The 17,524-nt window shown below is 35.3% G+C and overlaps 1 protein-coding gene across 1 annotated transcript; it reads left to right on the top strand.

Annotated features, from left to right (window-relative positions):
* The first annotated feature begins 7,280 nt into the window (after positions 1-7,280).
* LOC110944057 (G-type lectin S-receptor-like serine/threonine-protein kinase At4g27290) lies at positions 7,281-13,174 on the top strand. Its single transcript, XM_022185778.2, has 8 exons — positions 7,281-8,172; positions 8,734-9,108; positions 9,441-9,569; positions 9,926-10,086; positions 10,662-10,872; positions 11,367-11,604; positions 12,256-12,406; positions 12,769-13,174. Exons 1-8 carry the CDS (start codon positions 7,281-7,283, stop codon positions 13,168-13,170), a joined length of 2,559 nt encoding a protein of 852 aa, XP_022041470.1. The 3' UTR covers positions 13,171-13,174.
* The last annotated feature ends 4,350 nt before the right edge of the window (positions 13,175-17,524 follow it).

Genomic DNA, 17,524 nt, shown 5'->3' with positions numbered 1-17,524 from the left:
ATTGTCCCCCGATTATTTTTTCTAAATTGTATATCCTAAATATTTTTAAGAGTTAAATGTCATTTTAGTCCCTGTGGTTTGGGCCATTTTGCCAGTTTAGTTCAAAGGTTTCATTTTTCCACCTGTGGGTCTAAAAAGGTTTCACCGTTGCCATTTTAGTCCACTGAGTTAATTTCATTCATTTTTCTGTTAATGAGAAGGCCAATTCGGTCATTTTATATGGCCGAATTGCCCTAATAGTCAACAGAATTACATATAAAATGATCGAATCGGCCTTCTCGTTAACAAAAAATTTGAGTTCCATCACTTTATGCCCCCTCGAAACTTTTGGTTAAGCTCCGCCACTAACATGTTTAGGAACTAGGATTGTGCATCGCAGGGCCGGCTCAAGGGGGAGTGAAATAAAGCAAGAGCTTTAGGCCTCCATTTTCTTAGGGCCTCAAATTCTAAAAAAAATATATTATATGTTGGTAATTTTGACTTTGAGATTGTTAACATTGAGGTTTATGATCTATAATTATGCATATACAAAGATGATATAAGAATAATAGGATTCATAGTAATTTTTTTCGTTTACAAAAAGGGCCCTAATTTTGCTATCCGCTTTGGGCCTAGAAAAATTTAGAAAATTTTAAGCCGGCCTGGTGCATCGGGTCGGAACGGGGCATACCGGTTGGAACTCAACCAGGTTCGGATTTCAGACCGAAGAGCTGGTCAGAAATGGTTCTATAGGGCTAGACCGAACTGAGTTGTTGGGCCATAGGTTGGGCCACGTTTATTTAAGCTGATTAAATAGATGATGGTATTGATTGAGTTGACGCAACCCATTACACAAAAGTAATTGGGCTGGGTGTGGTTGGGCTGGGTAAAATAATGAAGTGCACTTTCGTTTTTACATGAAGCATGGGTAAATTTAAGTCAAATATGAAAATGGCCTTTTGTTTTTCCTAACTTAATATTAAGTTGGACCCATAAATTCCTTGATTGAATGATCCATTTGAAGGCTAGAAGATGTACTCAGGTTGTTAATGTCAACTTAATATCGATTATCTAACGCTAAAAACAAGAATTAGTGGGTCTATTCGATTGTGTCGGTCCCGATTCGGGAAATCAAGACACGATCCCGATTCGGGAAATCGGTTATGTCGGTCCAAACCCAATTGTGTTCACCCTAAGTAACAACGTTATGAATGATGTAAACTCATTTGCCAATGTGGGTTAGCTCATTTGGTAGAGGCACATGTTTCTTAAGGGGAGGGGTCCCAGGTTGGGCAAAGAAGAATAATTTAAAATTATGGGTGTAAAGGAGTAACATTAGCCGTTCAAAAAATGTAAACTCATATACAACATAGACGATGATGTTACTTACCCGCGTTGTTAGTTAAATCATTTTTTTTTTGGATTATTTAGGTGAATCCGCACCAAATTCGAAATAGAATTAGAATAACCGATTCAAATCCGTTTTAGTTTAAATCAAATTGAACTATAAGAAAAAAGATAAATTCTTTAACTCGAGTAGTTGTAATACGGTAAAAAAGATATATAACTTTTATATGTGTAGTTGAAGATTGATTTTTGGGAATTGATCAGACCGGGCTAATACTTCCCAGTGTCATTAAAGAATCAATCAAGACACCCAAATTTCGTTCTGAGATATTGGTCCAATGGTCAAAAGGTCTGCCCTTCTTAGTGGAGACGTATGTTCGATTCCCGTTTGAGCCATTTTGCGAGTGACATCTGGGTGAAGGGACGAATAAAAGAAATGAAGTATTAAATAAGTTTATATGTTTAGTTTAAAGTGTAGCATGCTACCTATAGGCCCTTGTGTTATAAATCTACATGCAAATGATTTATCAATTTGCAAGATGAAGCTAAATAGTGAGCTTGATATCAATCATAATGATTCACTTCTTGAGTGTAGAGTTGGAAGTGTTATTTTAAGTGTAAGAGTTTATCTTCAAGTGACACTTTGGACCACCATGGATCCTTGATAATGTGTCATGATTAGGACGTATATCGATGGGAAATTTGATGTGAACGGATTATTAAAAAAAAACAAATAAGTTAGAAATAATAAATTGTATATCATGATATGCTATCTATTTTACATTATCAAGTGATATCTCTTCTTTTAATGTATGTTTAGAGAATATAGAATTTGAGAAACTGAAAATTCACACGACATTGTTGAGAGTTCCATGTGTGTATGCCGTTCAAATGCTAAACATTCTTAAAACTTCCCTTATATTTAATTATTTTATTTTATGATTTTGAAATTACCAAAATATTGATGTCTATTCTTGACCCAAAAACCTCTCAAAAGTCGTTTATTTTTGGTGTTAAAAAGTAATTTAGGTTTACACTTTAAATGAATAAAAAAATCTTATTTTTATTGGTGTATATCACAAAGATAATATCATCCAACAAAAAACAAGTGTTCAAATGCAAGGCGTAATAAAATGGACAATTATGAAGGAATGAAAATAAACATGTTTGGTTGATAATGAAACGAAATCACCTATTTTACAAGGAATTTCATTCCTCTAAACATCACAAATTCATTCTATCAACCCGTTGTTTTTTTCCCATTTCAATCCATCTTTTACCCTTCATCACCACACCGACCACCACAGACCACGCCAACCACCCACCAACGCTAACAACCACTACCACCACTAACCATCGTTTTATTCATTCGTCTTTTCCTGCCTACCAAACAACACAAAGTAATGATCCATTACATTTCCACATGGTAAACAAACAAGACAATAGAATATAATGATCTATCTCATTCTTTTATCCATTCCATTACCTCGTCAGTTACATTCCCTCGTCCGATCGGTTACTCCATACCAAACAGACCCCAAAGGTTTTTAAATTAAAGAAGAAAGATTTATATGGATTTATAGAATTATTTTAATTGGACATGTTTATCTTAATATATACTAGTATCTAGGACCCACGCTTTGTGGAGGAACATTAAGCCAAACAAAAAGAAAACGTAAAAGTGACGAATCACACACACACGTTATAGCTTGTTAACCTGCATATATTAGACCAAAAAAGTAAAACATAGAAAAGAATATCTAAGTCGGCTTAGGACCCTGCGGGTTTTGACGAAGCTATTAAACAGTACAACAATAGACATAAAAACGTCGAACCACACGCGCGCATTGTAGTATGTTAACTCGCAGAATTTTGAACGAATCGTAAAATGAAAAAAATATAAAAAATGTAAAGTACAAGGGACCAAATAAAAAAAGTTTGTGATAAATATGTAAAAGATGAAAATTATAGGGTTAAAAGTGTAAAAGATAAAAACTATGAGTGCTATGTAAAATATGAAAAGTATTTGGGTTAAAATTGTAAAAGATAAAAAGTGAGAGGGTTAAAAGTAAAAGAAATTTGAAGAGTAAAAAAATGAAAGAAAATGAATAGTGAATATGTGAAAGGGAGATATTTGGTAAGTAATATATATTTAATGTTGGATATAAACATAACTAGTCGTGTTATAAAGATTTAATATTGATGTATCAAACACAACCACATTAGTAATTTTATCGTGACATCGAACGTGTGCCATTAGCGACCCAAGTCGAGCTCGTTACACTCGTAATGTCTAAGCCGAGCCGAAAGCAAAACTCACATTCACATTCACATTCACATTCACATTCGTATTGTATTCAACTGAGGGTGTACGGGGCACCCTTCGGGGACCCCTTCGGTGACACGATATACCGATCGGCAAAGCACCGCCATTGATGCGGGAGAGGAAATCGGTGAGTGATTTGGGGTTAAAACCGGTGGCGGCTCACCGAAGAGAGAGGGAGGAGAGAGAGAGGGAGTGACCAATGAATGTTTTTCTTTTTTTTTTTTTTTAAAAAAAAAAAACAATTCACCTAAGAGGGGAGTGCCGCCATCAATTTAGGGTGTTAGGGGAGTTTAAGAGGGGAGTTGACGTGGCACACGAGGATTGGTTGGGCGTAAGAGAGGGGACTCACCTCTTAGGTGAGCACCCCTTACACCGTGAGAGTTAACTCATATCTCTGTGAGTTGATTATTTTATCAACTAAAGTTAATAGCAATGAATCTTATGTTGTTGTATAGAAGAAACCAAAGTTACAAATGGCTAGAGTCCTTAAACAATACTAAGAAACCATGGGTCATTCAAGTGAAGTAAGCGTTTTGGGCCACCAAAATTTAAGGGCCTCTTTACAAAAATATTATATATAAATTTAATAGCAATATTAATATTTAATCAGATGACAGATACTATTGATGCTTATGTTTTGTGGTGAAATAGCCCTACTGTCTTCGTAAAAGCTCTGGTTCGAATCCATGTAGCTTACTGATTTAATTTATATTTTTTGTTGTTTTGAGTGGACAGGGGTTTTTTTTTTGAATTATTTTTTCTTTTATTTTGGGTTAGAGTTCATCTTTCAAACACAGTGACTATTTTGTTAGGCTGTTCTGTTATTATTAACATCGAAATCAAAAAGAACCAAGGGATGGGAAACAATAACTACAAACTACAATTACGTTGCTCCTCCTTTTTGTATTTTTGTTAATTGCTTCCTATATTTCTGTCAAATCAAAAGTATGAATTTGGTCGTTTAAAAATATTAATTTTTCGGAAAAGGCCTCAATTTTCGTTTTAGGCCTTCAAATAGGTTGAGCCGGCCCTGCTTTTTTGTTAAGCTCAAACGTCGAAATTCTTGAATTTGTTCTTTAGTACGAGGGACATGTGATAATTTAATCAAATGCCTGCGAGATCCCAAAGTTAAAGATTCCTTGAATTTTCTAGAACATTTGATCTGTACCAAACCATTGATTAGTGGGTTTTGCGTGGAACATGATGAACGTGAATCCCTATTTTAAATCAGAGTTTAGGAAGACGAAAAGACTGATTCGCTTCACATCGTTCCTTGGTCTCGAACTCATTATATCATGTGTAGTGGTAATGCCTCTACCTTTCGGCGTTTTGCGCCATGTGGCAGCCCAGTTAGCAATGGGGCATTATGGGACGTTTTTCTAAAATGGGTGTAGTGGGGATGTGGGCATTGTGTGGCATTGTGTTAAAAGGAAGAATGCATGTGATTGGGCGAGCAAAACAAGAATTCATGTGATTGGCCAAAGAATTGGATGTTGGGCGAGGATTAAAGAACGCTGCAGACCAAATTTGGCTCAACAACGCCCAAGGGGCAGTCATAGGGGCGTTTGGGGGAGTTATTTTGTAGAAAAACGCCCAAATTTTTGTCCATTACGGGTGGTCTTATCTTATTCTTGGGTATGTTTAATGTCTAGGCGAAGAAGAGACGAGAACTCCACAAATAAGCGTGTTTAAGCGAGAGCAATGACCTCCTTGAACAACTGTAAAAACGTGTAATATTGGTTGATATGAGGGTTGGCTGGTTGCGGTTAATGAATTTAGTTTCACCTTGAAAGGGGGCATTGACCTTTGACTATGAAGTGTAAAAGTTCAGGTTTTAGCTTTTTAATTTACACACACAATGGCTCTACACCAACATAGTTTGATGAAGAATCATATATTGCAATAAATAGTGGCAAAGCTTGAGATTTCCGACCGGGAGTCGAAAACGTAAATACCTAATAAAATTATAAAACTGAGGGGTCGAAAACGTATATACCTAAAAAATTATATACGAAAAGTCGAAAACTACATACCGGACACTACTGAGCGGAAAGTTTAGGGGGTCGGGTGCCCCCCGGGCCCCTACAAAGCTACGCCCATGGCAATAAAGATGGAATCCGAAATGAAGTCGTAAACTGTTGACAAATCTCACATCGGCAGTGGACAAGAAAGATGTTGGGTTCATAAGAAATGACACCCTCAAATACTATCTTACATATTTTGGACGTATTGGTTGTAAATTAAAGGAGAGCTCCAAAGTTAAGCATGATCAAGCGGAAGTAAACAAAGAATGGGTGACCTCCTAGGAAGTCTTTACCTCGAGTTGATTTGATTCGGCTTAGTCGTTCAGTTTGTTTTCGTCAATTTTTAGTCTAAATCAAAATCTCCCCTCTAAAATAATTGTATCTGCACTTGAAAACATTTTTAGTATATTCGGTTAATCTGTATCCCTTAGAACACAAACCCTACTTTCCCTCATACTAGTAGGTTTCTTTATTATTTATTTGCTGGATTCGACAGCCAACAAATTTAGCCAAAAACACATCTCTTTGTGAGCAAAGTGGACATTAGTAGTTGGTATAAGGGTTAGATGATGTTGCTTGCAATAAAGACATTACGTTACCCCGTTATTAGGGGACAAATGTTACATGCAATAAAATTGTTACTTGACCCGTTATTAATTGGACCCAGGTGGAGTGGACTTCGATTGGTTGGTATAAGGGGTCAGATGTTACATGCAATAAAGACACTTACTTGACCCGTTATTAATTGGGCCCGGGTGGACCTGGATGGCTGGATCCAATTCATGACCCAAAAACCAACATATCCTGATCAAGATTTTCTCTTAATCAACTATTATTTATCAAGCTACCATCAACTTGCAATCTTTGTGGAATTGAGGAAACTTGAGTTCTCCAAAAGTCTAGAAACAAACACTATATGATTTAAGCTTCTCATTATATGTTCTTTCTTCATACAAGCCTCACAATACCTTACAACCAAACACATTTTTTCCTATATTTGTAATCTCTCACCAGCTTCAACTGAGCATAGCAACATGCTTCACAACTGTTATTTGATCTTGCTAACTTAAGTAACGCTTCACATTAACTGTTGTTTTTTCATATTTTTTTGTAAGTAATGAAGATATTGAAGCAGAAATCATATACTTGTTTCGTGCCGCAGTCGACTTCAGTGTCCAGCAGGTACAATAAATCAACAATACTTTTTAAATTTTTTCTTTCCTTGGCACCGGAGGCAGTTCGGTTCTTGTCTAGAGTGCAGCGTGTGGTCCATAGCAATTTTTCGACCCCTCAGGGGCGGGGCTTTGTTTTTAGTAGATTAGGGTTTTCTATTCAGAAAGGGATGGCGGCACAGTTTGTTGCTCGTCTACCTGCCATCCTTATGTAATTTGCCCTGATGATTGGAATGAAATAAAAATGCTATTTAAAATTGATTTAGAATAAAATAAAAACAAGAATTTTTTTCTTTTAATTTTTTTCTTTTACTTAGAACATAAGTGATCATGTTTGCATGAAACATGACTAATTTCTTTTACTGAAAATGCAGCTTCCCATGCAAATAGTGTTTTGGACAACAACTTGAGATTCTTATTTGATTCTTAAACATGGGATTACAAGATAAAAAGGATATCTTTTCATTTATCATGATTAATCTTCTTTTAACTTCCATTGTGTCCGGTTCAACCGATACAATCACTTCATCCATTCCACTAAAAGACGGCGACACAATAATTTCATCGCGCGGGCTCTTTGAACTGGGCTTTTTCAGCCCGGGAAATTCAAAAAACCGGTATATCGGTATATGGTACAAAAACATACCAGCAAAAACCGTTGTTTGGGTTGCTAATAGAGAGACCCCGGTTATCGACAATTCAGGCATGTTAAAGATCACAAACCCCGGGGTTCTTACCCTTACAAACGATAAGAACACAATCGTATGGTCTTCTAATGTTTCAAAAGCCGCCCCGAATCCAATAGCACAACTTTTAGATTCCGGGAATCTTGTTGTGCGAGATAAAAACGATAACATAAATTTCGTGTGGCAAAGTTTTGATTATCCGGGTGACACACTGCTGCCCGGAATGAAAATGGGCAAGGATTTGGTAACGGGGCGCGAGAGCTACATTACGTCGTGGAAAAACGATGATGACCCGTCGACTGGCGAGTATACATTCGGGTGCGATGTTACCGGGTACCCGCACCAAGTTATTAAAAAGGGACAAGTGCTTCAATATAGAAGTGAACCATGGAATGGTATTGACTTTGGTGGGATTTCAGTTTTGCCACAAAATGCTATTTATAAGTTTGATATGGTTTTTAATGAACATGAGGTTTTATACACTTATAAAATGTTTAATTCCTCAATGATTTCGAGATTGACCATGAATCATTCGGGTGTTGCGCAAAGATGGGTGTGGGCTGACCAAGCCAAAGATTGGATCGTTTATTTTTCGATCCCTGCGGCCGACGGTTGTGATTTAGTGTGTGGTGCTTATGGTACGTGTAGAGATGTACAAATCGTTTTTGTTTTCATCCATGTGGTTTGTCAAAATCACTATTTCAGTCTATTAGTTTAAAAATTGCGATTTCAGTCCCTGTGGTTTCACTTTCGTAACCATTTCCGTCCACCTTGTAACCATTTCAGTCTCTGTACTAACAGAATAAATGGATTGAAATGGTTACAAAAGTAAAACCACAGGGACTGAAATGGTTATGAAAGTGAAACCACAGGGACTGAAATCATAATTTTTAAACTAATGGACTGAAATAGTGATTTTTGACAAACCATAAGGACGAAAACAGTAATTAACTCTTTTTTTTTAAAATAACCAATCAGGGTTTTAACCGAACCAATATTTTTTAGAGGGGAGGGGGGCGACCGGTTTTATATGATGGGAACCCGAACTGGTACTAACTGGTTAACCAGTTTGGGAAAAAACCGGTTTTTAACTGGTTTAAACCAGATTTTTTTTAAACCGGTTACAGGTTAAAAAAAAACGGGTTCTGGCTTTTTTTTTCGGGGTCAAATCTAAAACTGGTTTTTTTGTACATGTATAGGTACATGTGCTATTAACAGCTTTCCAAAATGCGGGTGTTTGGATAAATTTGTGCCGAAATATCAAAACGAATGGAACGGTGCAAATTGGTCGAAAGGGTGTGTGAGGAAAAGACCGTTAAATTGTAAAACCGACGGGTTTGTGAAGCACGCGAATATTAAACTGCCCGACTTTCAATATTCGATGTTTTATAAAAACGTGACACTTGCGCAATGTGAGAAGTTGTGTTTGAAAAATTGCTCGTGTGTGGCGTACGCGAATATATTGAAAACCGGTGGGACCGGATGTATGCTTTGGATGGGTGATTTGGTTGACATTCAAGAAGGTCCATCGTTTTCTTCAGTGCTCTATGTCAGGATGGCCTCTTCTGATTTAGGTACATAAGAATATAGTATTTTTAGTTTTATGTTTTCTTTTTACTTTTGTTATGTTTTTTTTAAGGTTTATTTACCAAAATGTGCAAACATGAAGGGTTTGACTAGATGGACGGGCCTGGTTGGTTGGGTAATGGGTCAAAACAGAAAGGGTTTGTAACGGTCACTTTCAATATGGGTCGAAATGACCCAAATGGGTTTGAAACGGTCACTTTCAATATGGGTTGAAATGACCCAAATGGGTTGGTTGACTATTTGACTCTATTTTATGGATCTTTTGAATCACCTTAAGTCCTTATCCCTAACTGTTTTGATATGATAAAAGGTGTTTCAGGTTCTCATAAGAAGAAACACAAAATAATTCCGTTGATCGTTGCGTTAATTGCGGGGGCGTTAGTAAGCATGGGCCTTATGTTTGCTTTTTGGACAAAGTGGAAAAAGAATTCCGCGTTGAAGGGAGAAGGTATGAAAATCCTATGTGTAAGCATTTTAAAGGTGGCAATTTACAACCCCTTTACTTAAAAAGTGGTCGATTCACGCTATATTTTATCTCTTATGGGTCAATCGGTAAAATAAATATATACACACACATATATATATGGGATGAGGATTATTACATATCGGCTAAAAAGGAAGCAACCGGGTGAACGTCAAAAAAAAAAGTTGCATATATCATTGTATTTAACGAGTTATATTATTAACCTTCAAGGATCATTTTATTCATCGAGTCATTATTATTGCAATACTTTTTTTGTGGACAAGTAATGTTTTGCCAACCCAAGCGAACCGGTTTTGACCTTTATCCTTATACTATTGTAGAGGAACAAGTGGGAAACGAAACTGACCAACTTTACGCAAATGAAAGCCAGAAGGAAGATCTTGAGCTACCGTTATTTAGTTTATCTGAAGTAGTTAAAGCTACGCATAATTTTTCGTTGAGTGATAAGATTGGAGAAGGTGGTTATGGACCAGTTTACAAGGTTAGTTTCCGATAGCTATTAGGACTATTTATATATTTATTGTTACTAGTTTGAGGTAAACACAAACAAAAGTGTCACACTCGTACGTTATGGGTCAAAATTGTCACCTCTGCTGTTTATGCAACTATAAACACAATATTACATACTAAGACCATGCGTAGTGGGCATGTTTTTTTCAAAAAAAAAAAGCCTTAAATCACGCCCACATGCCACCCCTGGGCGTTATTGACCTGTTTTTTTTGTTTTGGCGTGCTTTAAATCACGCTGCTGGGGCAATTTGTTGGACAATGACTGTGCACATGTTCTTCGTTTGGCCAATAACAATTTTTCATGGTTTTTTTAATTTAAATTCTATTACACCTCTTTTAACATAATGCCCTACATCCCCACTACACCCATTTTAGAAAACGCCCCATAATACCCCATTGCTAACTGGGCTGCCACATGACGCAAAACGCCCAAGGGTGGGGTGTTAACCACTACACATGGTCTAACAAAAAAAACCTCCCTAAAGTTAGAGAGGATAATTTTGAATTAGCATAATTATTGTATTCTTAAACACATTTACATCTCAGGGTGTTCTTCAAGATGGAAAAGAAATAGCTGTGAAACGGCTCTCGAAAACATCCAATCAAGGTCTTGATGAATTCAAAAATGAAGTTATTTGCATATCTAAACTTCAACATAGAAATCTTGTAAGGCTTCTTGGATGTTGCATTCAAGGAGATGAAAAAATGTTGATCTATGAATATATGCCTAATCATAGCCTCGATTACTTCATATTCGGTTTGTTTCTTGCTCCCCATATGTTTATATTAGAGTAAAATGCCAATATGGTCCCTGAGTTTAGGTCACTTTTGCCACTTCAGGCCAAAAAATAAAACTTTTTGTATCTGAGTCTCTGAGATTTCATTTTTGTTGCCATTTTCATCCAATGGGTGAAATGGGTTAGAATTTTATGTTAACTTCTCCCTCTTTTTGTCGTTTTCCTTATTTAAATGAAGGGTATAATCGTCATTTTATGTCATAATATATTTTAATTAAATGAGGAAAATAAAAAATGAGAGAAGTTAACAGAAAATTCTAACTCAGTTTGCCAATTGGATGAAAATGACAACAAAAATGAAACCTCAGAGAACCAGATACAAAAAGTTTCATTTTTTGACTAAAGTGACAAAAATGGTCTATACTCAGTGACTATTTTCGCATTTTACTCTTTATATTAATTAAAAGTTTTAGTTTATATAACAAGCATGAAATGATTTTGCCACGTTGGTTAGATGAAAGCCGAAGAAAATCACTTGATTGGCCCTCGCGTTTCAACATTATAAATGGAATTGCGCGCGGACTGCAGTATCTTCATGAAGATTCAAGATTAAGAATTATTCATCGGGATCTCAAAGCCAGCAATATTTTGTTGGATTTTGATATGAATCCAAAGATATCGGATTTTGGCATGGCAAGAAGCTTTATAGGAAATGAGACTCAAGCAAATACAATGAAAGTGGTTGGAACTTAGTATGTATCTCCCTACTCTTTTCTTTCTCAATTTTTGTGTCTGGGTTGGGTGGCAAAATGGGTCAATATGGATAAATTTAGTATGGTCCGGGTTGGGTTATGTTGACCCAATTCACTTTTTTTATCTATCTTTTTATGTATTTTACAAATATTGAACTTGAATAAAAAAAAAACTATATTTTGCAGAATGGGTTATATCGGTGGGTTGGGTATTTGGTCAATGGATACCTTTTAGTACGGGTCGGGCTGGGTTGTGTTGACCCAACACACCTTTTTGTCTAATTTTTGTATATTTTGCAAATTATAAAGTTAATTACAGAAATTTGTATATTTTGCAAATTATAAAGTTAATTACAGAAATTATGGTTTTACAAAATGGGCCTGGGTGGGAGCTTAGGGTAATGGGTCAAAACACCTTTTGTCCCATTTTTAAAATTAACAAATACAAAATATCTTCTTATAGAGCTTTAAAATTTACAAATTGGTTATAATCTTTTATATCTATTATTTATGGAGTTTTAAAATTTACAAATTGGTTATAATCTTTTATATCTATTATTTTCTTGGAAAGGGGAGGGGGGTTCTTTATATTATGACATTATACTAAAATTCAAACATTTTTACTGACTTACAAATGTATTTTTTTTCCAGCGGTTACATGTCTCCAGAATACGCGGTGGATGGTATTTTCTCGGTAAAATCAGATGTATTTAGTTTTGGTGTTTTGGTGTTGGAGATTGTGAGTGGGAAGAAAAATAGAGGGTTTTTCCACCATGACCACCATCATAACCTTCTTGGACATGTAAGCATCTCATATAAGTGGCAAAATGTATTACTTGACAACGGGTCAATATGAGTTTGGGTCAAAACTATCTTAATTCTAGGATGGGTACAAAACAACTTGGGTTGACCCGTCAACACCTTTTGTCCATTTTTTCTAACTTCCTTATATTATAATATAACTATAATTATGTACCTAACTACTATTAGAATAAAGATCCAGTTATTTTGAATAATGGAATATAGGAGTTTGTAAACACCTTAGTATACTAAGCATTTGGCCCATTTAGTGTTTGGCTACCCTTGACCCGTCCATTTTGCCACCTCTAGTTAACTATAAAAAGATAATTAATTCCAAATCTTTTTATCTCTTGAATCTTTCAGACGTGGTTACTTTATCAAGAAGGGCGGTTAATGGAAATCGTTGACCCGAATATAACAGACTCTTGCCATTTATACGAAGTGTTAAGATCGATCGAACTGGCTTTATTGTGTGTACAAAGAAACCCTGATGACAGACCGAGTATGTCCACAGTTGTAGTAACACTGAGTAGTGAAGGAGAACTACCAGAAGCCAAACAACCCGGTTTCTTTTACACTGAGCATATCCCTAGAGATGACAAGTCATCAAGCACCCATGCACCGTCATCAACCAGCGCAATGACCATCACACTCGTAAATGGTGTCGTTAGATACGTGTTTCGCAAGATGTTCAAGAATCAAATGTCTTTTTTTTTACAAGTTATGTATAAATTTCTGTATGGTATGAAACTTAAAAGGTCCTAGAATATATGTTGTTTTCTCATTGGGTTAATGGGTTCATAGTTTCTTTGTCCCTAAGAAAAAACACACATGGGCTATAGCTCACTACGCATTTTGGACCACCTTTGTGGCCCAAACTCTAAATTCTTTTTTTAATTTAGTTGTTAGGCCCAAATCTAACTTGCTAGAAAAACATGGTCCATTGACGATTAAGCCCAATATTAACTATCTTAAATATATAGGCGTGATTTTTTTTTTTTTTTTTTTTTTGTTTTGGTTAAACTGAAACCAAACCAAAATGAATTAAAATTCATCAAAAATGAACCGAAAACTAATTTTAAGTTTGGTTCGGTTTCGAATTGAAAAAAGAAATCGAATTATAACATGATGAGTGATTATTGGTTTGGGTTTAAGGTTTTTTGGTTTAGTTTCCTCCATTTTGTAACTAGCTAAATGTGTATCGGTACGGACCAGTATTTGAAGGTAAAAAGCGGTACCGAAAATATTTCGTTTCAGAAAATTCGGTACCAATAGCCAATACCATCTGCTCATCCCTAGCTGTAGATATAGAAAATTTCATAGCCTGATGAACTCGGTTTCCTCAATTTAAGTAAATTAGATTTTCTTATAACCAAAAACTAAATAACTAATTCGATGTGGTTGAAAACCGAAAATGTTAATTGGTTCCATTTTATATTGTGGTTATTATAGTATTAGTAGTCAGTTAATTTTAGTTAGTAAAAGAGTGGGTCAGTTTTGTATTATTTTGTTTTGTAAGGGGCTGTTTCTTTAGCTTTTAATGGGACTTTTAATGGTTCAGACCTCTTACTGGTTCAGCACTTAATGGTTCAGACTGTTTGTTTCGCAAACAAATGTCTGAATGGTCACACATTTGCTGAAAGGTTAAGAATTATACTAAGTCTGAATGATTAAGACTTCTAATCTGAAATGGTCAGACATTTACCTCTGAACGGCTAAGCATTATACTGGCTTATAATGGTTCAGACATTTTACTTTACTGGTTCAGCACTTAATGGTTTAGTACTTAAGTGCCAAACAACCCCTAAGACTATTTATAGTCTCTTCAAGTTTCTTTTCGGTATTACAAATGAAACGATGAATTGAGTCTCTTTCACAAATCTCTAAATTCTCTCAAACTCCTATCTATTTTCTTTGGGTCATTTGATTACGGTTCGTTTCGTAACACCTGAATCATGGGATAAAAGTCTTAATGATGTGTAATAAAATTATAAAATATAAAAGAAGTTAGTGAGTTTTAAACCGTTAATGTCAAAACGTTTATATGTTGGAGCAGGTGAAACTGTGAAAGGATCTATTTTTTTATTAAGTCATTACTGGAGCAGGTGAAACTCTGAAAGGATCTATTTTTTCTTGTTTGATTGTGTCATTACAATTTTATAATCATTTTAATAAATCTGCAGATTTATTGCTACCCCACAAACTTAATTATTTAATTAACTGACCAATGACATCGATCTCCACCCAATCATCCATTCCACTAACACAACTTTTTACTTGTATGGTCATAATAATTTACTTTATATCTATCTAAATTTTGATGATAATTTGAAAGGTTAAATTACAAGAATAACCATAATATTAAAAAAAAATCCATAAAGTTTTGTTTTGCTCTTAAAAAAATAAAAAACCATAACGATCACAGATAATTTTTGGTTAAAAGAATAATATCCCGATCTTCTCTAGTTTTGTTCATATCGATGTCAACTGACAAAGCACACTTAGATTATATAGAGCTATGGGAAGCGTAAGGGGGCAAAACTCTGCCTGTTGTTTATCATGTAGATCTTGAGAGCTTCGCCCTTCACATCACAAAAGGAAAGGGTGATGATGTGAGCAAAAGGCAATGGGAAAGCTCCAAAAAAGTAAGTTGATGAAGTTGGTAAAGAGCCCTAATGCCCATGGAAATCTCCACTTGGGGAAGGGGCAACACCGAGGCAAGGAGGGATGGGGCGGCGTGGTAGGCGTGAAGGGGCTTACCCTCTCCTCTTTACGCCTTCACGCCACCACTCCGCATGTTCTTTAATTATCACACGTACATTCCTTGTAAAAGTATGACCAAAAGTAGAAGTAGTTATAACTAACTATAAGATAGCATTTTAAAGAATCTTTTGCATAACCAAGAACATGTTATTTTCATTATTTTAGTTATTTTAAATTATAAAAAATTAAAATATTAGACTCCAAGATCTGCTAAAACAGATCTGAATCATAGCGAGGAAATTTACCACTAATTAATTATTTTTAATAATTGTACCTTGTGATTTTTTTATACTTAGAAACATAAAGAATATTGATTCACCAATTAGGGGTAGGGATAGTGTACATTAATTCAGAAGTATGAGAAGTGTATTATAACACTATATATAACACTATATAACACCATATGAACACCGTATAACACTATGTAACACCATATAACACTATGTAACACTATATAACAATATATAACACTATACATCTATCATAGACATGCTGTCAGACAAAATATAGTGTTATATTTGTTATATAATGTTATATAGTGTTATATAGTGTTATATGGTGTTACATGGTGTTACATGGTGTTATACGGTGTTTATATGGTGTTATATAGTGTTATATATAATGTTATAATACACTTCTCACACTTCTGGATTAATATACAGGATCCTCTACCCACCAATTAGTACCATTTAATTGAAAACTTTTTACATGTATATTCGATGTAATGTTTCATGATTATCAAAATACCTTTATGTTTCCATTATTCATCCTCTCACCTATAGTTCTTCACGTCAAAGTTTAAATAAGGCTCTTTCGTGTTGATGAAGAACAACCAAAATCAAAGTAGGAAACAATTGTAGAACACGGAAGCCGAAGAAGAAGTGGAATCTAAAACGAACAACCATTGCATAACCTAAAATGAACAGCGATTGATAAACCTAAACAATAGTTAAACCAAAATCCAGAAAGATCGATTGAAACAATGAAACTAGAAACTAGCCAAGAAGTCAAACAATGATTGCAACGATATAATCAGAAACCAAGATTGACCATTGACGACAAATAAACTAGACGTCGATTGATGAGGCGGTTGGGAGGCAACAATTTAAGGGGTATTAGTATTGAGAACGTTAGTAATTTCTTAAGCAACCATGATTTTTTAACATGAGTAGTGCGAACAATTTTTTTCTATAATGCTAGAAAGTGAATTCAAAAGAAGACATAATTGTTTCAGCGAATTCAGCGTTCACACTAAAGTATTTTCAAATTAGCACTCTCTGCAAACCAGCAATTATAACAACTTATAATAAGTTGTTATAACAAACCAGAGAGTTCGGTTATGGATCTGGTTATTGGGTCGTCTATATAAAGTTGTGATCCAGTCTTGAAGTCCACTCTTTTAGATATTTTATGTACTTGTTTTCTCACTCTCTCTAAAGGCGAATTAGGGTTTTCTTCTGAGAATTATACTGATTCTCAGTTGTTGTGAGTCTATTATTCGTTTAGAGTTAAGATCATTGTGTTGATGATCTTGTGAGTGATAGAGAGTTTGTATTTTCTCAGTTTCATTCTTGTAAGTTGTTCAGATCATACTTTCTAGGGTTAATAATATCTGGTTTGGGTATTTTCCGAGTCTTGGTAAGTTTGATACCATTGTTTTGACACAAGTTTGATACGTTGTTCTGACGCGCCCAGTTTTAAACATTGAAATGAAAAATAAATCTTTACTTAGATAATAAAAGAGAAAATATTTGAAAAAAAATATTGGATATTTGAATATACGAATGCGCTATCCATCAACGGTGGAAATCATATGGATTTAAACAAAAAAAATAAAAAACTTTACTTGAATAATTTTTCATTTGACAGTTATTGAGAGAAAGTTGAAGACGGGAGAGAGAGAGATTCGACGATCTCCAATGGCTCAACCACACCCACAACCGCAACTCCGGCATTCCATCTTCACCACCAATGTTTTGCTCTCTACATCCGATCAAACTATCAGATTTGACGACGATTCACAGTACTCTCATGACCGACAAACATTTTTAAAAGCGTTAGAAGGGTGATAACATAGCAGACGATTTTTTGGGGGTTATGTAGAGTGTTAAACGGTGGCAAACGACGAAACGGTGGTTGGAGGAGACGCGTCGGTTTGGTTTGTATCTGTAATCCGACGATGGTAAGCGAATGTTTTTGTAACTGTAATGTAAGGTAACGGTATTTGAATTTTTGTTAGTTCCGTTGTAAATTGACGACGGTAGTCGTTGTCGTTAACTATGAATTTGTGACGATGATATTCAAATGTTTCGGTTCCGAAAACTAAGAATTTTGTTTGTAACTGTAATGCAAAGTA

The sequence above is a fragment of the Helianthus annuus genome, chromosome 5 (genome assembly GCF_002127325.2).
Source record: "Helianthus annuus cultivar XRQ/B chromosome 5, HanXRQr2.0-SUNRISE, whole genome shotgun sequence".
NCBI lineage: Eukaryota > Viridiplantae > Streptophyta > Magnoliopsida > Asterales > Asteraceae > Helianthus > Helianthus annuus.
Note: the sequence above shows the minus strand (reverse complement) of the source record. Positions and strands in the feature narration are given on the sequence as shown.